This window comes from Triturus cristatus, chromosome 12 (assembly GCF_964204655.1).
Source record: "Triturus cristatus chromosome 12, aTriCri1.1, whole genome shotgun sequence".
Lineage (NCBI taxonomy): Eukaryota > Metazoa > Chordata > Amphibia > Caudata > Salamandridae > Triturus > Triturus cristatus.
Genome location: NC_140595.1, coordinates 521,042,837 through 521,065,727, shown reverse-complemented (window position 1 = coordinate 521,065,727; position 22,891 = coordinate 521,042,837). Strand labels below are relative to the sequence as shown.

The 22,891-nt window shown below is 45.6% G+C and overlaps 1 protein-coding gene across 4 annotated transcripts in view; it reads right to left on the bottom strand.

The window, feature by feature from the left end:
• The window catches only part of ADCY7 (adenylate cyclase 7), a 621,989-nt gene that overhangs the window by 233,360 nt on the left and 365,738 nt on the right, over nt 1-22,891 (bottom strand). For all 4 annotated transcript variants that reach the window (XM_085639173.1, XM_085639172.1, XM_085639171.1 and 1 more), the window contains one exon: nt 11,250-11,414. In XM_085639173.1, coding sequence (XP_085495299.1) covers nt 11,250-11,414 — 165 coding nt within the window. The remainder of the gene's footprint in view (nt 1-11,249; nt 11,415-22,891) is intronic.

The following is a 22,891-nucleotide window of genomic DNA, read 5'->3' as shown; positions in this document are numbered from 1 at the left end:
TTTCCCAGTTATGAACAAGTAATTCCTCCCTTATAACACCGGATATTGTTCGAAAGGCGGATAAAATACTGTCTGGAGCAGCTGTTTCGTTTAAGCAAACCTCAATAGCTAATTTACATTTTGTCATCACTTACTTAGTGATCACAGAGGGATCCACCATCACCCAATGCAAGGTATAGCCGTTTGGCTTATTCATTGCTATATTTGCTAAAATCTGGTCAGATTTGTCCAGGGTCCCAGAATGGCTTATCGGTAACAATATGGAGAGCCTCAAGGGAAAATGTTCACTTATTGGGTTATCGTCTAATGAGAACGAGCAAAGTCTACAAGCATGACTATTTGACAGTAATATGAAGTCTATAGTAGTACGCAAACCTCTGCCATTAAAGGCGTGACACATGGGAGTTGGTATGGCACATAACTCATTGGCAAAGCCCAAGTCAAGGCAAAAAACGAGGTCGTTGTACAACTCCCCTAGGGGTGTGTGTCGAAAGTGGGTGTTACTGATCCCTTCTTCATTTGTAAAACCACATTATTTACCATCTGTATTTGGGCACAATGCACAGTTACAGTGCGTCCCTCCCACCCCCCCCCCCCCCCACCCGAATTAACATAGCATCTTTGGTGTTGTCATTATACAAAGTTTTCAAAACATTACCCAGTTGTCTCACTGTACCTACAACTTTTTCTGGGGGTATATTATTATACAAATTTGCCAGTACCATACAGGTCTTTATATCCACATTAATTTTGTAATCAATTGATAGTATATCTCCTCTATACACATCACTGCCTCTTTAATTTTCAGCCTGTTGGAAACATAGGTGCAAAGCCCTCCTTTTGCCCTACCACCGGACCCCACAACAGCTGGAATGTGAAACGTTTTAAACCCGTTGATATGGATTGGGTCCTTTGGCCACGTCTCCTGGAAACACAGAATATCATAGCTTAGCACAACATCAGTCCAGGTCAGAATGGTCAACTTGGAACGTAAGCCTGCTATGTTCCAGGAGACAAACTTACAAAGGGTATTATCACAGTTATCAGAGGAACTGGTTGTTATTACATTCATAGATGATGAACCATCAATGTTGGAAGATATCCAGCTTGTGCTTACTGGTTTGGTGGATTTAGAAGGCGCCCCCGAAGTCAACTCGGTGGTGCCAGTTCCCACTTTTCCCTGCTCAATTATGGCTAAGGATGACAGGTAGTTCCGTGTGGCTTTATACACCTGAACAGTGGAGTTTTTTTGTTTGCACACTTTACCGCATCGATTTACATTTGAATCAGGCTTGCGAGTGGGAAAAGGGGCATTCGGATGAGTCAGTCAATCTATGTCTTCTACTGAGTTAAAAATATCATAGCGATTGCTGACTGGGACCATGAATTTAGTCTGTGCATTCCCAAGGATTCTGTCCTCTAAAGGATTCAACCACAGGTCTTTAGGGGATTGATAAAAGTAGCCCAAGGATAGAATGTTAATCTCCTGCAACATGATGCACCGATTTCCGGCCCTATCAAAAATGGACTTCACCAGAGAGGGTGACCTAAAAGTTAAAACCCCACAATCACTTAATAGTGTTTTAGATGTTTTACCAACCTATCCTATTCTGCGGGCCATCTTAAATTCCAAAAAAGGGGTATTAGTTATACCTGTTCTAGCGCTCAATAGGTATAGTGATTTATTCCTCAATGTTGATCAGTGTTCAGGAACCTTAGATAGTGAGGGTGGGACATTTGCTAATACCACCGTATAAGAAGTTGCTTCTGGTGGGAGGTGCAGGGTCAAATTTGGGTTAGGATGTTCTCCTGAGTTTGGACTTCGAAGATTAATTGGGTTTGTATTTATCGCTTTATCTCCCCGTTTAGTAATCCCCATAGTTGTTGGGGCCTCATGTCTGTGTTTTACTGCCTGTGAGCTTATGGAGCTCGGGCCATCTATAGGAGACAGAACCCCAGGGTATTCTGGTGGGAGGGATGTTATTAGTTGAGTTTGGGGGTCAATTCGAGCTCGCCCTTTAGCTGTAGTGCTATATCTAATAGGATTGTGTACTTGGCCACTTAAGGAGTTAGTTATGGGTTGGTTAGCCGCTGTGCAGTTCCCCCCGCTAGGTAGCATGCCACTGCCTCTACATGGGCATGAAGCCAAGTGGCCTAAAAGGTGGCTTGTGGCATGCCCCTCCAATTTGGTAAGCCTCTCTTCGATTTGTTTCAGTTTCTGTGACAAGGGATCCAATAGGACTGATACCATTGTCTCGAGCCTTTTCCAGAACTCCTCCTCAGGCGGCCAGGATGGTAGGCCATTTGTAGCCGTGGGCAATAACACTGCACTAGATCTCGGGTCACAAACTCCATCAACGGGTTTAGTTTTATCTCTCATCACGTGTGGCGATATTTGTGGTTGTTTCTGGGAACGCCGGCACTTTCTTTTTTTTTGGTGCTTCGTGGCTATTAACATGGATTATTTTGGCCTTCTGCCCCCTAGTTGTTACATTAGGCTTGCTTGATCTACTTGATCTACTTTGTGGCTCAGGGGGAATACTGGTTGCCAGGTCAGTCCCCATATGTTTTGCCTGGGTTTTCTTGTTGGGAGATATCTCCAGGGGTAACAGTAGAGTGAATAGCAGTTGCCACTTCTGTTCCCAGGTAGTGTGACTGGGTGACTTGCAATGAAGTATCTTCAGGATTGTGTTGCAATAGGCACCCTGTAGGGACTAAGCGATTCTGCGAAATCTGAGGCTCTAACGATAGTCTACGCTCTGTGAGCTCGATATCATGGATGAGAGCTGACTCTGCACTCCGCAGAAAAGTGTCAAGCATCCCCACTACCCCCTGCCCAACACCAGACTTTCGCTTGCTCAGATTAAGGGTTCACTAAGGCTCACTAATGACAATAACAATGGCACCAAATACACTGTGCACTGTGCCTTAAATGGACAACTAATGAGTCCCAGAGTCCAGATGTTAATGGTGTGGCCCAGCCCTGCCTCGTTCGGTCTCGGATGGGCGTTGTGGGAGCCCGAGTCCATTTTTATGCACCCCTTGGCGCAGAAGAACCGTGTTGGCGCCTCCTGGTGCTTGTGGTGCTGGGAAATGCAGTCCAGTCGGCCTTCAGCGGTCCCAATAAGGCAGGCAAAGTGGTGGCGTGCAAAGCAAGATGCAAGTAGTGCTACTGTCCCACAAGGGCTTAAGCGTAGGGCAAGCGTGTGAGATGCTGTGCACACCTACGAAGAAGCACTGTGCAGTTCAAATGGCCCCCTAATGAGGGCTCAGCTATGAAGGAGCCAGCCCTGGGCAGCTCTGGTTCAATCCGGGGAATAGGGTGTGCAGTCCCCTGGGCGAAGGCCAGGCCCACGGGTTACGACCAGGCCACGGCGTTGCCCAGCGTGTCTGGAGGGTACCGCAGCGTATATTCATACAGTTGGATTCCCAGTGTTGCAGGGTGCTGCGCAAAGATATATCGTAGCAGGGTGGGATTCCAATCCGTTTGCTAGAGTGAACAGCCAGAGTGTGGTACTAGGCCAACGAGGAGCACTGTGCAGCATTCAATTAGTGTGGTTATATTCTGCAGCGGGGGTCAGTGCCGACTTGCACATACCTATGAGATGTCCCCTGGCCCCAAGGGCCGAGCAGTCGCCCCCTGGAGTCCTCCGCTCTGCACAGCGGCGTATCGGGGGCTTAAAATTTGTCCCGCGCGCCCCTGGGATGTCGGACAGGCCTACTCACCACAGCATGGTGCAAAGGCCACGGCGGGTGCGCTACCGCTCACTTCAGTGTCTGCAGCACGTCAATCGCCTCGGATGGCGCACCGACGGTCACCGCGGATGAAGCAACAATTTCTGTGCTTGCAGCCACTTTCCAGAATGTAGTCGGGCCGCGTTGGTCAGATTTGCTCTGGCTTGCGGAGCAGGCTCTCCATGGTCGCAGGGCGCATTCACGCTCGGATGGACGTTCTGGAGGAAAAGAGGAAGATCGTCTTAGGGGCTGGTGGTCAGAAGTACTGCGTCCGGGTCAGGATCCAGAATTCGGCAGAGGAGTCAGTGTGAGTCTGGCATCAGACAGAACTAATGTGTCCAGTACCGTATCACTGTGCATAAGTTAGTGGGGCATCTATGTTAGTGAGACGCACACCACCATGATGACATAACAAATATATAGTCAAATATAGCAATATTCTGTGCTCAAAGGAGTTCGGACAACTTTTGGGCCCAGTGCGACTGCACCTGCTGCACCATTCAAATCATGATCCTGTTGTCTGTACGGTAACGTCACTGTGGCTGCCTGTTTAATAGTAAAATCTAGCATAGGTCTTGTATAGTACATTTATTTTTAACGTGCAATGTTTATTACAAAATTTAGAATTTGATCATAATGACCAAATAGATGAAGTTGAAAAAAACTCAATCCGATTATCTCTACAAAGTGCAAAGAAAGGTACTGATGCATGAATATGAAATGCCACAAACTTTCTAAAGCTAAAGCATCTGCTTTGCACAACCAAGAAATAAAAAGCAAACATTTCAGCATACTGTTAGAAGCGGTCTGCCTTTTCAGTGGGCAGAGACCTTATTTTGACAGTGAATGAGGCTTAAACAGTACAAGTATCAAAATGTATTTAACAGTGTGAACAGCTTTAGTAGAAGCATCGTAAATGAGTGCAGTCATGTGAAGTTCCACAGAAAAGCGAATGACCACAGTAATTCGGCATTGGCAACTGATAAGAACCTCCTTTTATGATATATTAAATAAAAGATTTCACCAGCACCTTGCAAGCGAAACCTAACAACAGACCTTAACGCTATCCTTAGAAGACGGAGACAATTGTTGTGGGTTACTAAACCAATCCTGCATATTGACACGAAGGCGTACTTTCTTTAAGTAGGCAAAACAATGAATCTTTAATGCTTTGCCTAATTGAAGATAGTCAGACAGAACCTGTCTAAGGCCGGATTCCTGTTTGGTCCATACAGATAGTGACAGCAGCAAGGGGCTCGATTTAATCAAATCTGTGGTATAACCTAGCCCCAGCTCTGCGTCGCACACATAAATCGAGGTGATATTAGGCACAGCTAGCAGCCTCTATTAATTTTTGCAGCCTACCGAACTTGCCCAGTCGCCTTCCTCGCGGAAGCCAAGACCTAAGCCAAGCCTATCACCATAATTCTCTCCTGAGGGAGGAACCTGTTCAGCCTGCATGAGTGAGGGCTTGGATCTTCAGACTAGTCTTCACTATGGAGTCCTGGGACAACAAGCTCTACCGCTGAAATGCTCTTCAAACACCTCAATGGTCAAGAATTTCTGCAGTTTCCACACCCCTACTTTAATATCAATTTTTAAGACCTATTTTGGCTTCATTACCTCATATTTTAAGATTAAATACCCGCTTAAATTTTAGTTTATTTATAAACTAAAGATCTGCCAGGGGCATTTGAAGTATTAAATCTGCAAAGGTGCGCAGCTCCAACCAAGATACAAACAGCATTGATCTGGTCATCCAGCAGGCCTAGACCGCGGTAGGAATGAGATCAGGGCCGGCACCAGGGATCCCATGCATCGGAAAAACGTTTAGGGGCCGAGTCATACAGACACTTCATGAGATCAGACTTTGCATACATCTGCAAAGACAGGAGTGAGTGTTTGTAGACATGACTAACAAAAGGTTCCCTTACGTGCGGTTGCACTGTGGTGGCGCGTTATCTGCAGACTCACACGTCACGTTTTCTGTTTTAAATTAAAGCAGTAAACAGACCAGTACTAAACATTAACTGCCATGGCGATTTGCTTGGAGAATGGCTCATGGAACGATGTGCATATATGCCTATTTCACCCAGAGGTAGTGCCTGCAAAATCTTCAACCATGAAAACAACTTTCTGTTCATATTTGGCCAGGGTTTTCAGTCCCATTTGTTTTTTTTTGGAAAACCCTATAAATTTCGAAAATTCACAAAGTAAATGCAGAAACTGTGATTCTTTTACAATAAAGGCAAATGTGTGCAGTCACTTTCTAGGTGTGCATGACATATTCCTGCAATAAGAGTAAAGCAGCTTCTTGTTTGTGAAACCGTTCTGCAGCTCTGTGTACTTGTCTCCACTTGGACTGGTGGAGAATGATTCAAATAGCTTTCAGAATATTACATGCAATACAGGTGCCAACCTTTAATTTTGCTCAAACTTGCGGTTTTTTTCTTAGCACTGACAAGACTTTAATTAGTGATAGATGCGGTAGAAGATACGTGGAACGTAAGACTCATGGAGGTAAGACCAATGTACTGTCTACCTTTCCACCAACAGCAAGGCTACATTGCCCTAAATGTCTCCAGAACCAAAATGCAGTCCTTAATTTGTGGCGGAGGCTGGCGGGGATGGGGACCAGGCCTTATCTTTCATCATCAGACTTTGTACAGAGCAAAGAAGAATTAAGGGAAATATGGCAACGCAGTTACAGGGGGACTAAGAGGAGATCAACAAGAACATGCAAGAATGAGATAAAGAGACAAGAAAAGAAGAGCCGTAGTAAAAAGAGGCATGAGGTGAAATCAAGACTAGGGCATCCCCAGAATTCAGCACGGTCGACCACATCTACCCAGGAAAAAAATTGGGCCCCTGCATGTATTCATTTAAATAAATAAAAAATCTATTTATTTATTTTACAATCTAAGCACTGGTGAAATGATCAATAATAAAAAAGACTGAGATACTTTTCGCCACTGGGTACTGTGAAGTGATAAACTGGCAATTTTAGAACATAGGGTGAGCCAGAGGCTCGGAGTCACCAGAGCAACATATTTTCAGTAGTATACCCTCTGATTGCACAACACTGCATTGGCATATGCACCCCAGTGAGTTACAGTGAGGTGAACAAAGATTAGCACTCCAAGGGCCAGATGTGGGACCCATTTTTGCATGCAAAAATCTTGTTGGCCATGTACTAACACTATTTTGCAACTCGCAAATAATTTGCGACTCGCAAAATAGTGTTTTGCGACTCGCTATTAGGAAGGGACGTTCCCTTCCTAATAGCGACCCTGCAAACCATGTTAGAATGTTTTGCGACCGCTTTCATTTTTAAAAAAATGCATCCTGTTGTCTTTTAAGAAAAACGGGCTGCATTTTTTAAAAAGCGGCTTCATTTAAATGCAGCCTCCGACATGGAGGTCTGCTGAGCCCAGCAGGCCACATCCCTGGGAGGGCCAGCCATTACCAATGGGGTTGCAAATTGCAAGTGCCTCATGAATATTGATGAGGCATGCAATTTGTGACACCAGTGGGAATCGCAAACAGAGTCTCAGACACTGTTGTACATGCCAATTTACGACTCGCAAATTGCGACTCGCAATCGAGCGCAATTTGTGACTCGCAATTTCTCATGGTCGTACAACTGGCCCCAGGCGCGTAGCTGGGGGGGGCGGTGGGGGCGTACCGCCCCAGGCGGCACTATATTTAGGGCGGCTGTGGCGGCCTTTACAATTTATTTAGGGACACAGTGTCACTAAATAAATTATAAAGTCCGCCGCGGCCGCAACGGCGCGGGCGGCCAAGTTTGAGTGCAAGCAGTGCGCTGCACACTGCGCGCACTGACCTGTAGTGCTGAGTGCGCCAGTGCGTCAGCGCCTGCTGCTGCAATTGCAATTTGCCACCATGATGACCGTTAATCTCTGCCCACGGCGCCGCCCGCGTATACGTTGTTGACTGGCCCATCCCAGCCTGCTCCAGGGCCGTCAATCTTGGAGCGCACGCCAGCGCTACCAATGACGGCCCTGGGCTACATTTTTGCCCGGCCCTCGCGATGAGAACGTAGCGGTGACGCGTCACGCGCTTCACCACTACGCACTCTTGTGAGGACCTTGTGGCCTGGGGCAGTCTGCTGAGCCTGCTGCTTGGATAATTCGTTTTAGTGCAGACTGCAGTAGTAGATAAGAGAATGTGTTTCAATCTTTTCTTTTTAAAAATATGCGCAGGCCCAGCAGGACACGTACTTCGTGTGCGCTTCATTTAAACAGTTTTTATCATTATCATGGCCGATGCAGGACAACAATAAGACAATAAAAGATGCCCCAATAACGCTGGTGATTAATGATCCGCTGGAGAGCAATTATTTGTCTGTTAGTAGTTTTTAAATGCAGATGAACAACTGTATTTTGTGTGGAAGCTCAGTGGGTTGCTGCCTTTGCCACAGAGATCCTTGTGTTACTTGCAGTTCAGAAGTTACAATCCTAACATAGGACAGTGACCAATGAACTGTCACCAAAGAGCTGCATACAAACATGAATGGTATAGATTTGTTTTGTGATATAGTTAGAACTTCCTCAGTCTTTCATCATTCTAATGTTGCTAAAATGAGTATGTTTGGGCAGAGATACATTTTTATCAGTAAAGCTGACCCCCATGGAATACTCTTTTAAATCCTAAGGTTGTGTTTCCCCAGACCAAACCCTCTCAAAATATACTGCCCACCAGTATGGATGACACGGACCTACTTTGAAATACAGTGTGGCAAAGGCTACCGGTAATGCTATTTCCAGACCTGCCTCTCCACAATATTTTACGGCCCATCTTAATCTGAGCCCATGAGTGAAAGCTCCGAGATCGAATGCTATGTTAGCTTTTTCTCAACATTAAGCAGTTAAGAAACCACAAGAGTCTATCACCTTCCTCCGTCTCCAAATGGATTTGAATGAGCTTACGCTCCATTTAGAACAATATATTTCAGCAGTAACGAGGGGTGACATTCTAGACTGGCACCATGTACATCTTTTTTAGCACTGATTATTAATTCAACCATTAAGTGGCTCAGAAAACATCCTGCAGAGTAAAGAAGTTGACTATATTTTCCATTTCCTCTTTTTTAATCCCTGACAGGCAACAAGATCAATTGCCCTAGGAGTAGTTGAGAAACATCTGTGGCCAATAAAGCGCGTTTATTCTTCCTTTTTAAAGAATAATGACCATGTTTTGGTCAGAATAATCATGTTACGAGTAGACCTATGCATTACCATTTAACACCTGCTGGTCATGGCAGAAGTGTAAGTGATTAAATGAAATTTAACTAATTTCACCTCTGATGTGGCTATGTGATCTTCAGCTGCTTTCATTTCCCTTTGTATATTATAAATTTTTTTTTATTTAAAACATATATCAAGCTGTGCACTCTATGTTTAACAATTTGTTTCAGGGCTTCGTTTCGACAGTACATTGTATGGCAGCAGTTTGATGCAAGTTCCTTCAGAATAAAGCAAAAATAAAAATGAATTATGCAGGGTAATGGATTCAATGAAATACGTTTGTAGCTGGTCAGGTACAGTTCACATTAAATCACACAAATTAATAATTAAATGTGGCTTCAAAATAAATTATTGAAAAAGAAAAAAGGTATTAGGTTTTTGCAGCAAGCAGGAGTGTATGCAGTTGAAATAGCATACACATAAAGCAACACGTGTTTTGCTGCAAATAATCTTTTATTGGGGAGGTTTTTAGAGACATTTCATAACAAATCTCACAAAACTGCGTCACAAAACCAAAATGAGATTTATCTAGTCACGCAAGGTCACCTTGGTTTGAGGAATCTAGAGTAACACAAGGCAGCGCAATCGCTGCCTTGCGTTAATCTGCAGCAGGGAGGCATGCCTCAGGTGGAGTGTAGGTGGTCCAGCACATTTAACCATGGATTCTGACACATTCCCAGATTCACCAACATTAGTAGACCTGGGAATGTATCAGAATTGTACGCCTCCCCACCAGAGGCACAACGGGGAGAAATATCTTTGTTTATGGTTGTTGTGTCCTCTTTCTAAGTATGCAGCAGATTCCTACACCTTGTAATCCTCATTGGCTTATGTGACATTCCCTGTAGACTGATTTACATACTTGTATGATTCATTGTCTCTGTATAATGTGTTTGTGGTGTAAAGTGCAGACACACTACACTGATATGAGTAGCGCTAAACAACAAATGCATATGAGAGAGGGGCTACGGAGCGATGAGGGGCACTGGTGGAGGGTGGCAGTGAGGGAATCTGAGGAGGAGGTAGTTGGAGGGGCTGTGGAGCGATGAGGGGCACTGGTGGAGGGTGACTGCAGGGCTCGAGTCGGGGTACCAGGCGGGTGGATGGCGTCCCCTCACTTATTTTCACTGGAGCTTGATTACTGGAGCAAATGGAGCTACACATTTACTCTTTGGCCTCTCTGGGGCGAGATCGGAGCTCATTCAGAACGCTGCTCACGCGCTGGCTTCTCTGATGCAATGGCATCTAAGGGGTGAGCAAGGGGAGGCAATGAGTCTGATGGTGCAAGCCACCTTTCGTGACATCACTTGCTGTTTTGACGTCAGCGTCCCCCCACTTCTTTTTTTAGGACTTGTGCCCTGGGTGACAGTGAGGGAATCCGAGGAAGAGGTCATGGTGTGGAGGGGGAGCTAGGGTGAGATGAGGAGCACTGGTGGAGGGTGGTAGTGAGGGAGTCTGAGGAGGAGGTCATGAGGGGGAGAGGCTACAGAGAGATAAGGGGCACTGGTGGATGGTGGCAGTGAGGGAGTCCAAGGAGGAGGTCATGAGGGGGAGGGGCTATGGGGAGATGAGGGAGCCCCGGGCGCCACAAGCTCTAGCTACGCCACTGTCTGGCCCCAAGAATATATGATTGTGAAATAAAAGGTAAAAACACGAAACAACGTTAAGTCATCAGTCAAATTCCCCTCAAAGGTATGGCCCTCTATTCTCGCTCCACAGACCCACTACAAAAGGCACAGCAGATGGTAAGAATATAAATGTTAATTAGAATCTGTAAACATCTCTGTAGCACTACAGACCCTGCAAATGGGATCCATGCCCTGAAAGGACAAGTATTAGCCTGCTACAGAAGCAGGGTCGCCACATGCTATCTTAAGAGCTTGTGACTGTCAAGTTATCAGATTTTTTTCACGAAACATTTCAGTCTTTGAGGGACAAAGCTTCGACGGCCGGATCTAGAACATCTAAATTTGGATCAATCAGTAGTTATTTGTTAATTGAATATCGAGGCCCAGCTTATGAAGAGTAAACTTCTGACATAGATTGTGTGAGCCACAAATGGCCGACTTAGAGATGGATGAAAATGTGAAAGTGATTCAAGCTTTGTCTCCTCAAAATAGGTTGTTCCAATAGAGACTGATCTAACCACCTAAACCACAATGTCATGTCATGCCCCTGTTCTGAAACGTTTACTGCAAAGGGATTTGTATTTCATGGTACTTGGGTTGTTAGCTGAAAAAGCCTTACCTGGAGAGCAACGTTGTCCTTTGGTTTTGAAGAAAACACCGTTACAGCAATACTAATAACCACAATATGAGACACTGCAGACAATACACTGAGGAAGATGGCTTCTCGCATCCCAAACGGTAACATGGTGTAAACTGCGAGAATTATGAAGAGAAAGAATGGCACCTATTCAAGAAATATGAAAGTACATACATTAGCAAGATGAAGCATCCCAGAAATTAAAGCAGAAACACGGTAGCAACCATCCTGCACTTTCCATTGATTGGAGTTCATCACAACATACACTTTATAATCATTCGTTTGATCGGGTCATGTTCATACAGGACTACAGGGAAGCTGCAGGAAAGTTGTAGGAGACCTCAATATACACGAACATCAAACATATACCCAAACCAAACATGTTTATGCCGTGCAAGGGGAGAGAAAATGTACCCAATATTCGAACTGAAAAAATCATATTAAGGACATTATAGTGGATATCATCAAAAACTCTAAAAGAACTACTGAAATTGGCAAATTATGCTTATGAGAACCACCACTACCCACTGCACTCCAAATGCAAAGTTCTTTCCACTGAAGTGCTACCAGAGTGCTATGGTCCCAGTGAGGTCAAGAACCATTACAGGCAAATTTCAGGACCTGTTCAAGGTTAGGTTGATTAAAACCTCAATGTCCTCAAAAGTCAGGCTTTCGGTGAATTCTGTTTTTTAAAGATCCTTCTTCTATGTTTTGTTTCTTTCGGTCCCCTGTCCATCAGTGTGCTTATAGTGATCACCATCATTACAGCAGGTGTAGACTGTGGAAAGCATCTGTAAACTAAATATGAAGTCCAGTGACTTCAATGATCACAATTTGCAAGTGATTGCTTTAGGACCTTTAGTTACTGAAAGATTATCCACTGAAAAAGGATCAAACTGGCAACCTCCTGAGAAAATGAGGACATTTTCCATTCCTCTGTCCTCAGTCCCATTAGGTCGCACATGCCTGGAGGTTCTCCACGAAGTCCAACCCAAAATATTTTCTCAGTTGCATCTGTGGGCTTCCAATCAAGCGTGTGTCTGTGGTTGGGAGAGACTCTCGCCAAACAAAATCTGGCAGGTCTGCAGAGAAAGTGTACAGGCACCTTTGAAGACTGTAAATGAGGTTAACTGATTACGCTTGCAGAAAAAGTTAAAACTAGGACTGCTCTGTGGATTCTACTGGTGGACATATACTTAAAACAAAACTTTCTACGTGTGGATTGTTAATTATTCAATTGTTAATATCTCCCATCCTACTCCACAGATTTACAACAAGCTACAATGCTGACTAATGTGGAAATTTATTATCTACCCAGTACTTTTGGTGTAAATCTGTCCAATAGGTTGGGATGTAGAGGAGAGAAAAAAACATAACATGAAGGTTTTGAATACCCACCCCAAAATAGTTTCTCCAAACTAATGTTTGACCACCTTGAACAATTTGTTCTAAATTTATAGTGGAGACCCAGAGTAAAATGCGCCAAGGGCAAGCCAATTTGGTGTGGATTCATCAAACAGGTTAAAATCATTTAGCAAAAACATAAACGTTAATAAATGCAGATTCGACCTTAAAATAAATAAATAAGCAACATACACAATGTGCAACCATGTATTAAGATCGTCCCAGGACCGCGCTCATCCTTCCCGCAGCTCCGCAGTGCTCTGCACCGCCTGGCATCCAGCAAGCTCCCTGTTGCAGGGTTCGAGTCCCCCTGACCCCGTTTTTGCCATATTTCGGTAAATGGTAAAATGTGCCTGGTAGTGTTTTTGTGAGTTAGATCATTGCCTAGGACTGCTTCTGTTATTTTATTTTCCCCCTGTTACTGTGATTTTATTTTCCTCTTGTGCCCCCTCGTTGCTTCCTGTTCACCTCCGTTTCTCCTCCGTCGCAGACCCCTCCCCTTCCGCCCGCTCCTGCCTCCCAGCTCCTCGTCCCTCCCCCCTTCCCTACAAATGCCAACCGCTATGCGGTCACGTAGCAGGCGCACCGCTGGCACGCCAAAGGCACGCCTAAGGCAAGCCCGTCTGCACCCGTCCGCGTCTGGCCCCCGCGACCTCCACGGGACCCGATGCCACTACGACGCCAACACCCTCCATGCACTCAGCACCGGCCGAAATCCCACCTGCTTCCAGGCCACCCCAAAGCTAACCCACGGCCCTTTCACCTGCCGAAACTGCAGCTACACCAGCCTGCCCACCCCAGCACATCCGGCCCACCCCAACACTGAAGGCAACAACCACCTCAGCTGCATACTACTCAACACCCGCTCAGTCCACAAGCAAGCCGTCGAAATCCAACGACAACAACTCCACAACACTGATCGCCAACCTCTGACTCAAACAACTCGTCGCAACACCCACCTGCTCTGCCAGACACATGCTCGACCCCATCTTCTCTGCCAGCGACGTCGTCACATTCAGCCACACCACCGAACACCACTGGACCGACCACCACTGCATCCACTTCTCCTTCAAGAAACACACCACGCACAACCAACCACAACAGACCCCATATCGCAACTCATCACCACACTCGCTCGAGACCCTCCACCCAACCCCACCGAGACCGACGCAGCAGCCCACAACCTCAGACAATGGATCGACGACTGCGCCAACACCCTCGCCCTGATCAGGAAACCCTCCAACAGGCACACTGACTCAAGAGCCATCTGGTTCAACGACGACCTTCAGAACTCCAAAGGTGCCTGCAGAAGATTCGAGAGGTAATGGCACAATGAACAGACACCAGACAACCACGCAGCCCTCATGAACGCCCGACGCAAACACCGCCAACTCATCCAATCCGCCAAAAGATCCTCCTTCAAGGAACGCATCAACAACAACGCACACAACAGCAAAGAGCTCTTCAACATCGTGAAAGAACTCGCCACCCCCAGCTCCAGCTCCAATGACGTACCGCCATCACAAGAACTCTGCGACTCCCTGGCTACCCTCTTCCACCGCAAGATCGCAGACATCCACAACAGCTTCGACACCCAGACGCCGACGATAAACGCCGACCCCCCCGACCCAACACCCACCAAACACACCAACCTTCTGCTCTCCTGGACAACATCACCAACAAAGACACCATCAAAATCATGAACACCATCCACTCCGGCGCACCATCGACCCATGCCCCCACCACATCTTCAACAAGGCAAGCTCCATCATACCACCCCAACTCCGAAAGATAATCAACAGCTCCTTCGACACCGCCACCTTCCCTGAGATCTGTAAACACGCCGAGATCAACGTCCTCCTAAAGAAGCCCAAGGCGGACCCAAAGGACCTCAAGAACTTCCGACCCATCTCATTGCTCCCGTTCCCGGCAAAAGTCATTGAGAAGACCGCCAACAGACAAGTGACCCACTTCCTAGAGGAGAACAACGTCCTGGACTCCTCCCAATCCAGCTGCCGCAGCAATCACAGCACCGAAACTGCCCTCATCGCTGCCACGGACGACATCAGGTCCATTCAGGACAAGGGGGAAACCACGGGGTTCATCCTCCTGGACCTCTCGACCGCCTTCGACACTGTCTGCCACCACACCCTGCGAACACGCCTCCACAATGCAGGGATCCGTGGCAAAACCCTGGATTGGATCACCTCCTTCCTCACCGGCAGAACCCAGAGAGTCTGCCTCCCCCGTACCGATCCGAAGCCACTATGATCACCTGCGGCGTACCCCAAGGATCATCCCTCAGCCCGACACTCTTCAACATCTACACGACACTGCTCGCCAACATCGTCAGAGCACACCACCTCAACATCGTCTCGTACGCCGACGACACCCAGCTGATCCTCTCCCTCACCAAGCACCCGAACACCGCCAAGTCCAACCTCCACGAAGGAATGAAGGCCGTCGCAGATTGGATGAAGACCAGCCGCCTTAAACTGAACTCTGACAAGATGGAGGTCCTCATCCTCGGCTCCACCCCCTACGTATGGGACGACTCCTGGTGGCCGACCATGCTGGGAGCTGCCCCGGCACCCACTAACCACGCACACAATCTGGGGTTCATCCTGGACTCAACGCTCTCTATGACCCAGCCAGTCAACACTGTCTCCTCCTCCTGCTTCAACACCCTCCCCATGCTCCGCAAGATCTACAGATGGATCCCCACCTAAACAAGGAGAATGGTCACCAAAGCACTCGTCAGCAGCAGGCTGGTTTACGGCAATGCCCTCTACACAGGAACCACAGCTACACTCCAGAAGAGACTCCTACGTATACAAAACGCCTCTGCATGCTTCATCCTCGGACTCCCTCACCACAGCCACATCACCGCCCACCTTAGAGATCTGCACTGGCTCCCGGTCAACAAGAGGATCACCTTCAAACTCCTCACTCATGCTCACAAAGCACTCCACAACGTCGGACCAGCATACCTCAACGAATGACTGTCCTTTTACATCCGAACCACCAGCTTCGCTCCGCCGACCTCACCCTCGCCACCGTCCCACGCATCCGCCGAAGGACTGCAGGCGGAAAATCCTTCTCCCACCTCGCCACAAAGACATGGCACACCCTCCCCGTCCACCTGCGGCAGATCCAGGACCTGTTGAACTTCAGGAGACTCCTCAAGACCTGGCTGTTCGACCAGTAGCCGCCTCCCCTCAGCGCCTTGAGACCCTCATGGATGAGTAGCGCGCTCTACAAATGCTTGATTGATTGATTGATTGAAGATTTAATGGTATCAAAGACTGGGTCTAGTGACAAGATAACAAATTACAACACTGATGTTTGAGTGGTTGAATGGGTGACCAAAAACATGATATGTCATTATTGAAACATTTACACAATAATTTGTTATGCAACAGTTATATTTCACAAAGACTAAAATCCAAGATTCCAATTGGTTGAAATATATTATGCACAGGAATGATGTGAATCATGAGGAACAATTTAGGAGTACCATATTGTTCTTTTAAATGATGGGTGTGCTCTTTATGCAATAACAATAGCCAAAAATGTAATATATGTACATATTTCTTTAAACTCATTTAGTTGTGGCCAAATTAAAATAATTAAAATAGAAGGGAAAACGTCAAAAGCCACAAAATAATCATTCAGGGTAGTGGAAACGTAACTCCCCAGGAGCTCCTCAGACGTCACACATGACATTACAGATGAGAGCATTATCAACTGTAACATATTATGACTTGTGGTTCTTCATGGTAACAATGTCCTATCAACTCAAGATTTTTCAAGGAACTTCGTAGGTTTTTGCAGTATCAACATGCTAAATCGGCAGGTTAGATAACCGACATGTAATACAACAATGGCCATTTGCAAGAAGCACAGCTGGCCACTCCCCACAACATTTTCCCTGAATAATTCTGCATACATTGAGGCACGCATCAGCGCAGCAGGGTGTTTTTCAGATGAGTAACCAGGTGAGACTATACAGACAGAGGTCTACCAGGATCCTGGTGTACCGCAATTTACTACACTTCACCCATGTAGTCCAGGGTGGATTATTGCAGACATGTGTCTGTTTTGAACTTCAGTTCTGATCCTTTTTTAAAGGATTTATGGAAATGTATTTTATATGCTTCGGTATGCACATCTGTCAGAGCCTGCAGAATGTGTACAATTCACTGTGAAATATAAAAATTGATGTATGCTTATCAGTGACTCATGTAGTTTTCCACCTTCTATTGTACAAAATGTCATTTTGTTGGAGGGTTTGAGGTGTTTGGATTGCATCAGGGCCTAATTTGTAAAAGAATAAGTGCCTGACCCAACGTTTTGCCCAGAAGCAAACGGCAGGCGCTATCAAAGGTTGGATGCCGAATAGAAAGGACGTCTAGTCTTGATTCCACCACCTGCCTCTTAGTCCACCATCAAAACTTCACTGTCTTTTATCTCACTCTTGCAGGTTCTTTTTCATACCCATTTTCTCATCCCTTTGACATTTGTTTTCAGTCTCTCTTCCTCCTTTTCTCCTCATTTTGGGCCTCATGTAGGTAGCCAAATACCGGTCGGTAACGGCCGATATTCGGTAAATATGCCGTTACCGACCGGTATTCAGACAAGTGAGATGTAGGAGTCCAAAAACCACTTTTCGGTAAATATGAGGCGGTAAATACCGATTCATATTTACCGAATTCCAAAATACCGAATCAGATTTACCGAATACATAATTAACGATTCGGTAAACATGAAGTGGTAAATATGAAGTGGTAAAAATTAAAATGACATGTAGGAGCACTCGGTAATTAAGAAATCCAGGAAAATCGGTAAATAAGAGTCGGTAATTAACACGGATTGAAAGCAGGTGGTAACCATCAACAGTGCAGATAAGCAATCCCAAAATGCAACAGCGTGGACAACATGGACGCTATGTACGTCATTGCAAGGCGCCTACGTCTACAGGCAGCAGGACTGAGGGTGTGGCGACGGGAGGAACAAATCTACAGACAGCGCATCACACTATTCCAGCTGACTGATGCAGAGATACATGAGAGGTACAGGCTACACCCCGAAACCATCATGGACTTAATCAGGGACCTACACCCACTCCTGGACCATCCAATAAGAAGGGCGCACGCCATACCCCCACATGTGCAGGTGCCCTGCAGCCTACATCTGTTGGCATCCGGCAGTTATCAGGTGGTGATAGCTGCGGTGGGTGGGGTATCCCAGAGTTGCCTGTCACGTTCCTTCAGGAATTTCTTCCCCCATTTCATTGGCTGCATTGATGGTACACACATCCCACTCTGTCCACCAGCTGACACAGAGCACATCTACAGGATCAGGAAGTCCACCCACTCCATCAATGTGCATACCGAATGGAATGATTTTGTGAATGGTCCTGTGGGTGGCAGAACCAAAAGGTGGGCGTATGCTATCTACAACGAAGTCTGCAAGTTGTCGCACAGTGAGGCGGCTTCCAGATTGAGAGCTATTGACCAAGCAAACATGGAGAAGGCTTAAGCCGTTATAGATAATAGCTTTAGCACTCTCTCCTCTAGGATTCATACATGAGACAATAGGCACATGCAAGTACACGGCGCATGCAATGTACAAGCCCAGATTTTTGCGTGCGTACTACGAGGTATCCCAGTGGCTGTGATTACGCCTTCTTTCACTGTGCTTGCAAACGGTATATATTTAATTTTGAATAATGGAGCTTGCTGCGGGATGTGAGTGGGAATCCCGTGCATAACTGTCTCGCATAAAGTTGTCTGCTGCAATACTGTTCTTTTTCCACCCCCGCATGTGCGGCTGGATGTTTCCATCTGGCCTTCGATTCCAACCTTGAAAGCAGAGTTCAACAAGTTGAGCAGAATAGAGCGCTATTGTCCCACAAAGAGGTGCCTTTGACTTCCTCTCGTTAAACATTTGTCCTTCACGTTGCTAATACGCGCACTGAGGTACAGGCGCCTCTGAATACTGACCTCCCCCTGCATTTCGGCTCTTTGATCCAAACTATTTTCAATGCCTCGTCCACGACCGCCCTGGCTCATTTTTTGAAACATGTGGCCTCGGGTCTCGTGACCTCCTTCCAAACTGTTTTTTGGTGTAATTCCGGCATTTGTTCATTCACTTTTCTCGAGCATCTTTGGAGGTGTCCCGCTGCTCCTGGCGCTAGTGGCAGGTGTGCTGCTTCTCCGTTTCATACTCCGGAATGGCTGCTCCTTCTGTGCCACACGAGCACCTGTCCCGTCTGCATCTTCTTCGTGATAGGATGCTTGACTACTATGGTACTTTGCCATTGGCGACTTTGAGCCTGGCTTATGGTTTATCCTTCAGGTATTCCTACTTCACCTGCGTACAACCTGTATTTCACTGCCTGGATTGTCCCTTCGAATGGCCTCTGGATTTGTGCTTGACCAACATGGTGTCTCCGGTGCCGGATTTCGATCGACTGATGAGGCCCTTAGTGTCTCACGAGTTGTCCTGTTCTGGTGTCCGGATCATGGCGTGTGGTGCGGCGCATGGTATCCTGGGTAATTGGGACATCTCAGCGGCAGCCTACGACTTCTTGTCTATGAGCTATTTGGAGGAACATTCCGGGTGCCCTCTGATTGTGCTAGAGGCTCCGTTGGTTGGAGAACACGTATGTTCCTTTTCTTTACTTAATTGGATGGCTGAGACTTTCAGTGGCCCTGCAAACGATTTTTTGTTGGAAGCCGTGGCCACATATGCTGCCTATACATTCATGGATTAACTGGATTGTCGTCCATTGCGCCTGTGCTACTGGACAGCACCCTGGCGCAACATTTATTTCGTTTATTTCTCTTATTTCTCTTCCTGATGGTCGGTTTGAGTTTTTAACTATACTTGCATTGTGTTTTTGGGAATATTATGCTGCTATTAATTGGACTTTAGGACTTTGGCGCTGCATTGGTTACGCCTTGTTCTGCTCTGACGAAACTGAACTCTGCGTTCTCTCTTTTCTTGCCTATTACATCTTGCTTCGCTCAAGGGGGCGTGTAGTGAGTTCTCCCTGAATCCGTACATACATTGTTCAGTTAGCATAACCACGTTGAAAGTTATGTAGCCATCTTTTTGTCTTTGCACAAGACACTGCGTTTACATGTTCTTTCTTGAATAAACTGCTGACTCGAGACTTCCTTCAGACGAGTGCAATCTGTTGTTACCATCCCAAGCTCTGCGCAGCGACCTTGGTCTGTACATGCTGTGCCACACAGTCTGGAATTTTACACAATGCATGTTTTCCAGTCTAGGTTGTTCGACCCACTATTTAGCCATGACACACGCGCAGCTGCAAATACCTGCAAGTTGGTGCTTTTCATATCACAGACGTCATGTTTATTATTCAGACCGAAGACGAGCCTTCCTGCGAGAAGGCTCCTGATGCTCCTGTGATGTGATTTCACTAAGCTGATTTTTGAGGTATGGGGTCCCCTATTGAAGCCTAAGAGACCTTCTATTGTAGCATTATTATGATATTTGCTACTTAGTTAAGGGAAGGTGGTAGTATCCTCGGTATTTTCCGATTCGCTAAATACCACCTCGGTATTTACCGATTCGGTAAATACCACCTCGGTATTTACCGATTCGGTGAATTCCGATTCGTGATTACCGAATGTTACCGAATCGGTAACTGTTACCGAATTTTTACCTACATATAACTTACCGATTCTAATTTACCGATTCGGTACGGCTCGGTATTTAAGAACCGGTAAAATTTATTTTCCTACATGAGGCCCTTTGTGTTTTTCTCTCTCTGGCTCAGCTTCAAAGTCCATTGAGTTAAAATAGGTGCTGGACTCCAAAAATGAGTGTCCACGGGCCAAATCTGCAATCACTGGCTCAAATTTAGTACTGGATTGCATGTCTAGTTCAAAGACTTTGAAAAAGCACATGTCTTTGGGCCACATGTATCAAACATTTTTGCATTTGCAAATGGGCCGAATCTCACAAACGGCCCATTTGCGAACGCAAAAAATGCTTAACGCATGTAACAAACCCTATTTTGCAATTCAGTAACCTGTTACCGAATCGTGCGATTCGGTATTTGGAAGCAGCGTGTTTAGGGCGTCACATCCAAATACTGAATCGTAACTGTATGTATGAATGTTTTGTGACCAAAAATGCAGTCGCAAAACATTCCCAATTTACCACCAACTTCAAGTTGGTGGTAATCCATTCGCGAATGGGAAGGGGTCCCCTTTGGGAATGGTGGCGAAAACTCGGTTTAAGAGCAGGCAGTGGTACCATGGATTTTTGTTTTTATTTTTTAAACAAACCCATTTTCCTTTAAAGGAAAACATGCTGCATTTAAAAAAATAAAATAATAATGCTTACTTTATTTACAAGTAACCACGGACATGGTGGTCTGCTGACCCTAGCAGGCCACCATTTCCGTGATTTTAGCGATTTCTAGGGGGTCGCAAATTGCAACCTACCTCATTAATATTAGTGAGGCAGGTCAATTTGCGCGCCCCAATGAATTGCTAAATGAAACTTTTGGAGTTTCATACATTTGGAATAGTGAATACCTAATTGCGATTCGCTGAAAATCACAATTAGGTCTTTGCTATTCCAAATCTTGATACATGTGGCCCTTTGAGTTGAAAGTAACAGATTCAATGTTCTGATGTCTGGTTCTGGGTTCACTCTGTGCTGAATTTGCTCATTAAAACTACAATATTCATTTATGAGAAGAAAAAAAAATATGAAAACTAGACGTGCCTACCTGGAGACAATTTAAAACTAAAATACTAATTCTCAGTTAGAATATCAGAAATATATCAAAAGAGTTGCAGCCGTTTTATAAGGTCATAGACAGTATAATAAATGTGCTATTGAAAAAGGAAAGAGTAATAGAAAAAAACTCGACTGGAGGTGCCAGTGTTCGGCTTTCAAAGATGTAATCTTAAACATTTGAAAATGCTGAACACTTTTTGACATGCACTAGAAGGTGCCAAAGCAATTAAATAAGTTGCCAAAATCATTTAATAAGAATGTGTCCAGTGCCTGCTTTTGGTTAGCACACTTGCAAACAGTGACCAGATCATTTGTTTCAGCCACCTTTAGGTAATCAGGACACAGCCCTGAAATATGAACAGGTTCGTCAACAGTCCAAAACCACAGAATTGCATCAAAGCCAAAACAAAGTTGATATAAAAAGACTGCACAGTGTCTGACATGCATTTAAATTCTCTGGCAAGCAGAGACATTTCGCCATCACAAACACCTTGATTAGGATCTTAATGTTTTACTTCAAATTACACCAGGTGTTGTCAAACCTTTCCGTGATGAGCGCTACTTCTGATCAGTGAAAATCATTGTGAGCTATTGAAGGCCATTCAAACTTAGGCATTGTACCAGACACCCCATCGTCCAGCTTCCTTGACTTTAAACCTAATGTCCATGAAGCCAGATACTATGGTTGGAACAAAATACGTTGACATGAGGCACTATGGCAATGCTGCCATGTGTGTCAGTGGGGATGTATGAACATGTGTGAATGAATGGGATATATGTGTATGGAAGACTGAGAGCCTGCGTTGTATGTACAGGACATACCTTGCGCCATTTGTGGCACCGTTACATGAACAGCACAAATAATACAACCATTATTTTTTAAATGGGAGAAATTTAAAGTGCAGGAAAATATTCTGGAAAAATGGTCATAATAAGGAAAATTTGTATGCACTTTAAATATCTCCCATTTAAAACAAGCATGGTTTTGCTATGTGAGATCTATTGACTTTGTCAATGTTTTTTAGATACGTACAGCAGCGCGGGCTGCTGTCCAACATGGCAAGTAAAACGGTGCGAGGATGTGGTGCTAAGGTTAGAGCTGCCGACCGTGTTACTGGGGAACTGGTTTGGGCCTTGGCGTCTCCACAACATCTTTTGATTCTGAGAAAATCACGTAATCTTCCCCTCCCCCCCAAAAAAGAAAAAAAAATTAAAGTGTCCCTGTCTAATGTAAGTGGTGCTCATGTAAAGTACTCCAATACCTTGGGGTTGAGTTTGCCCTGCAAAAAAGCACCAACAAAATTAATTAAATAACAATAATAGGCCCTGAATGGAGTTTAAAAGGACATGAGGCAGGAGAGTGGTGGACATGGGGGATGTTGCAGGAGGTGGATGAAGCAGGGGGTGGGTAAAACAACGAAGAGCAGAGAGGAGGA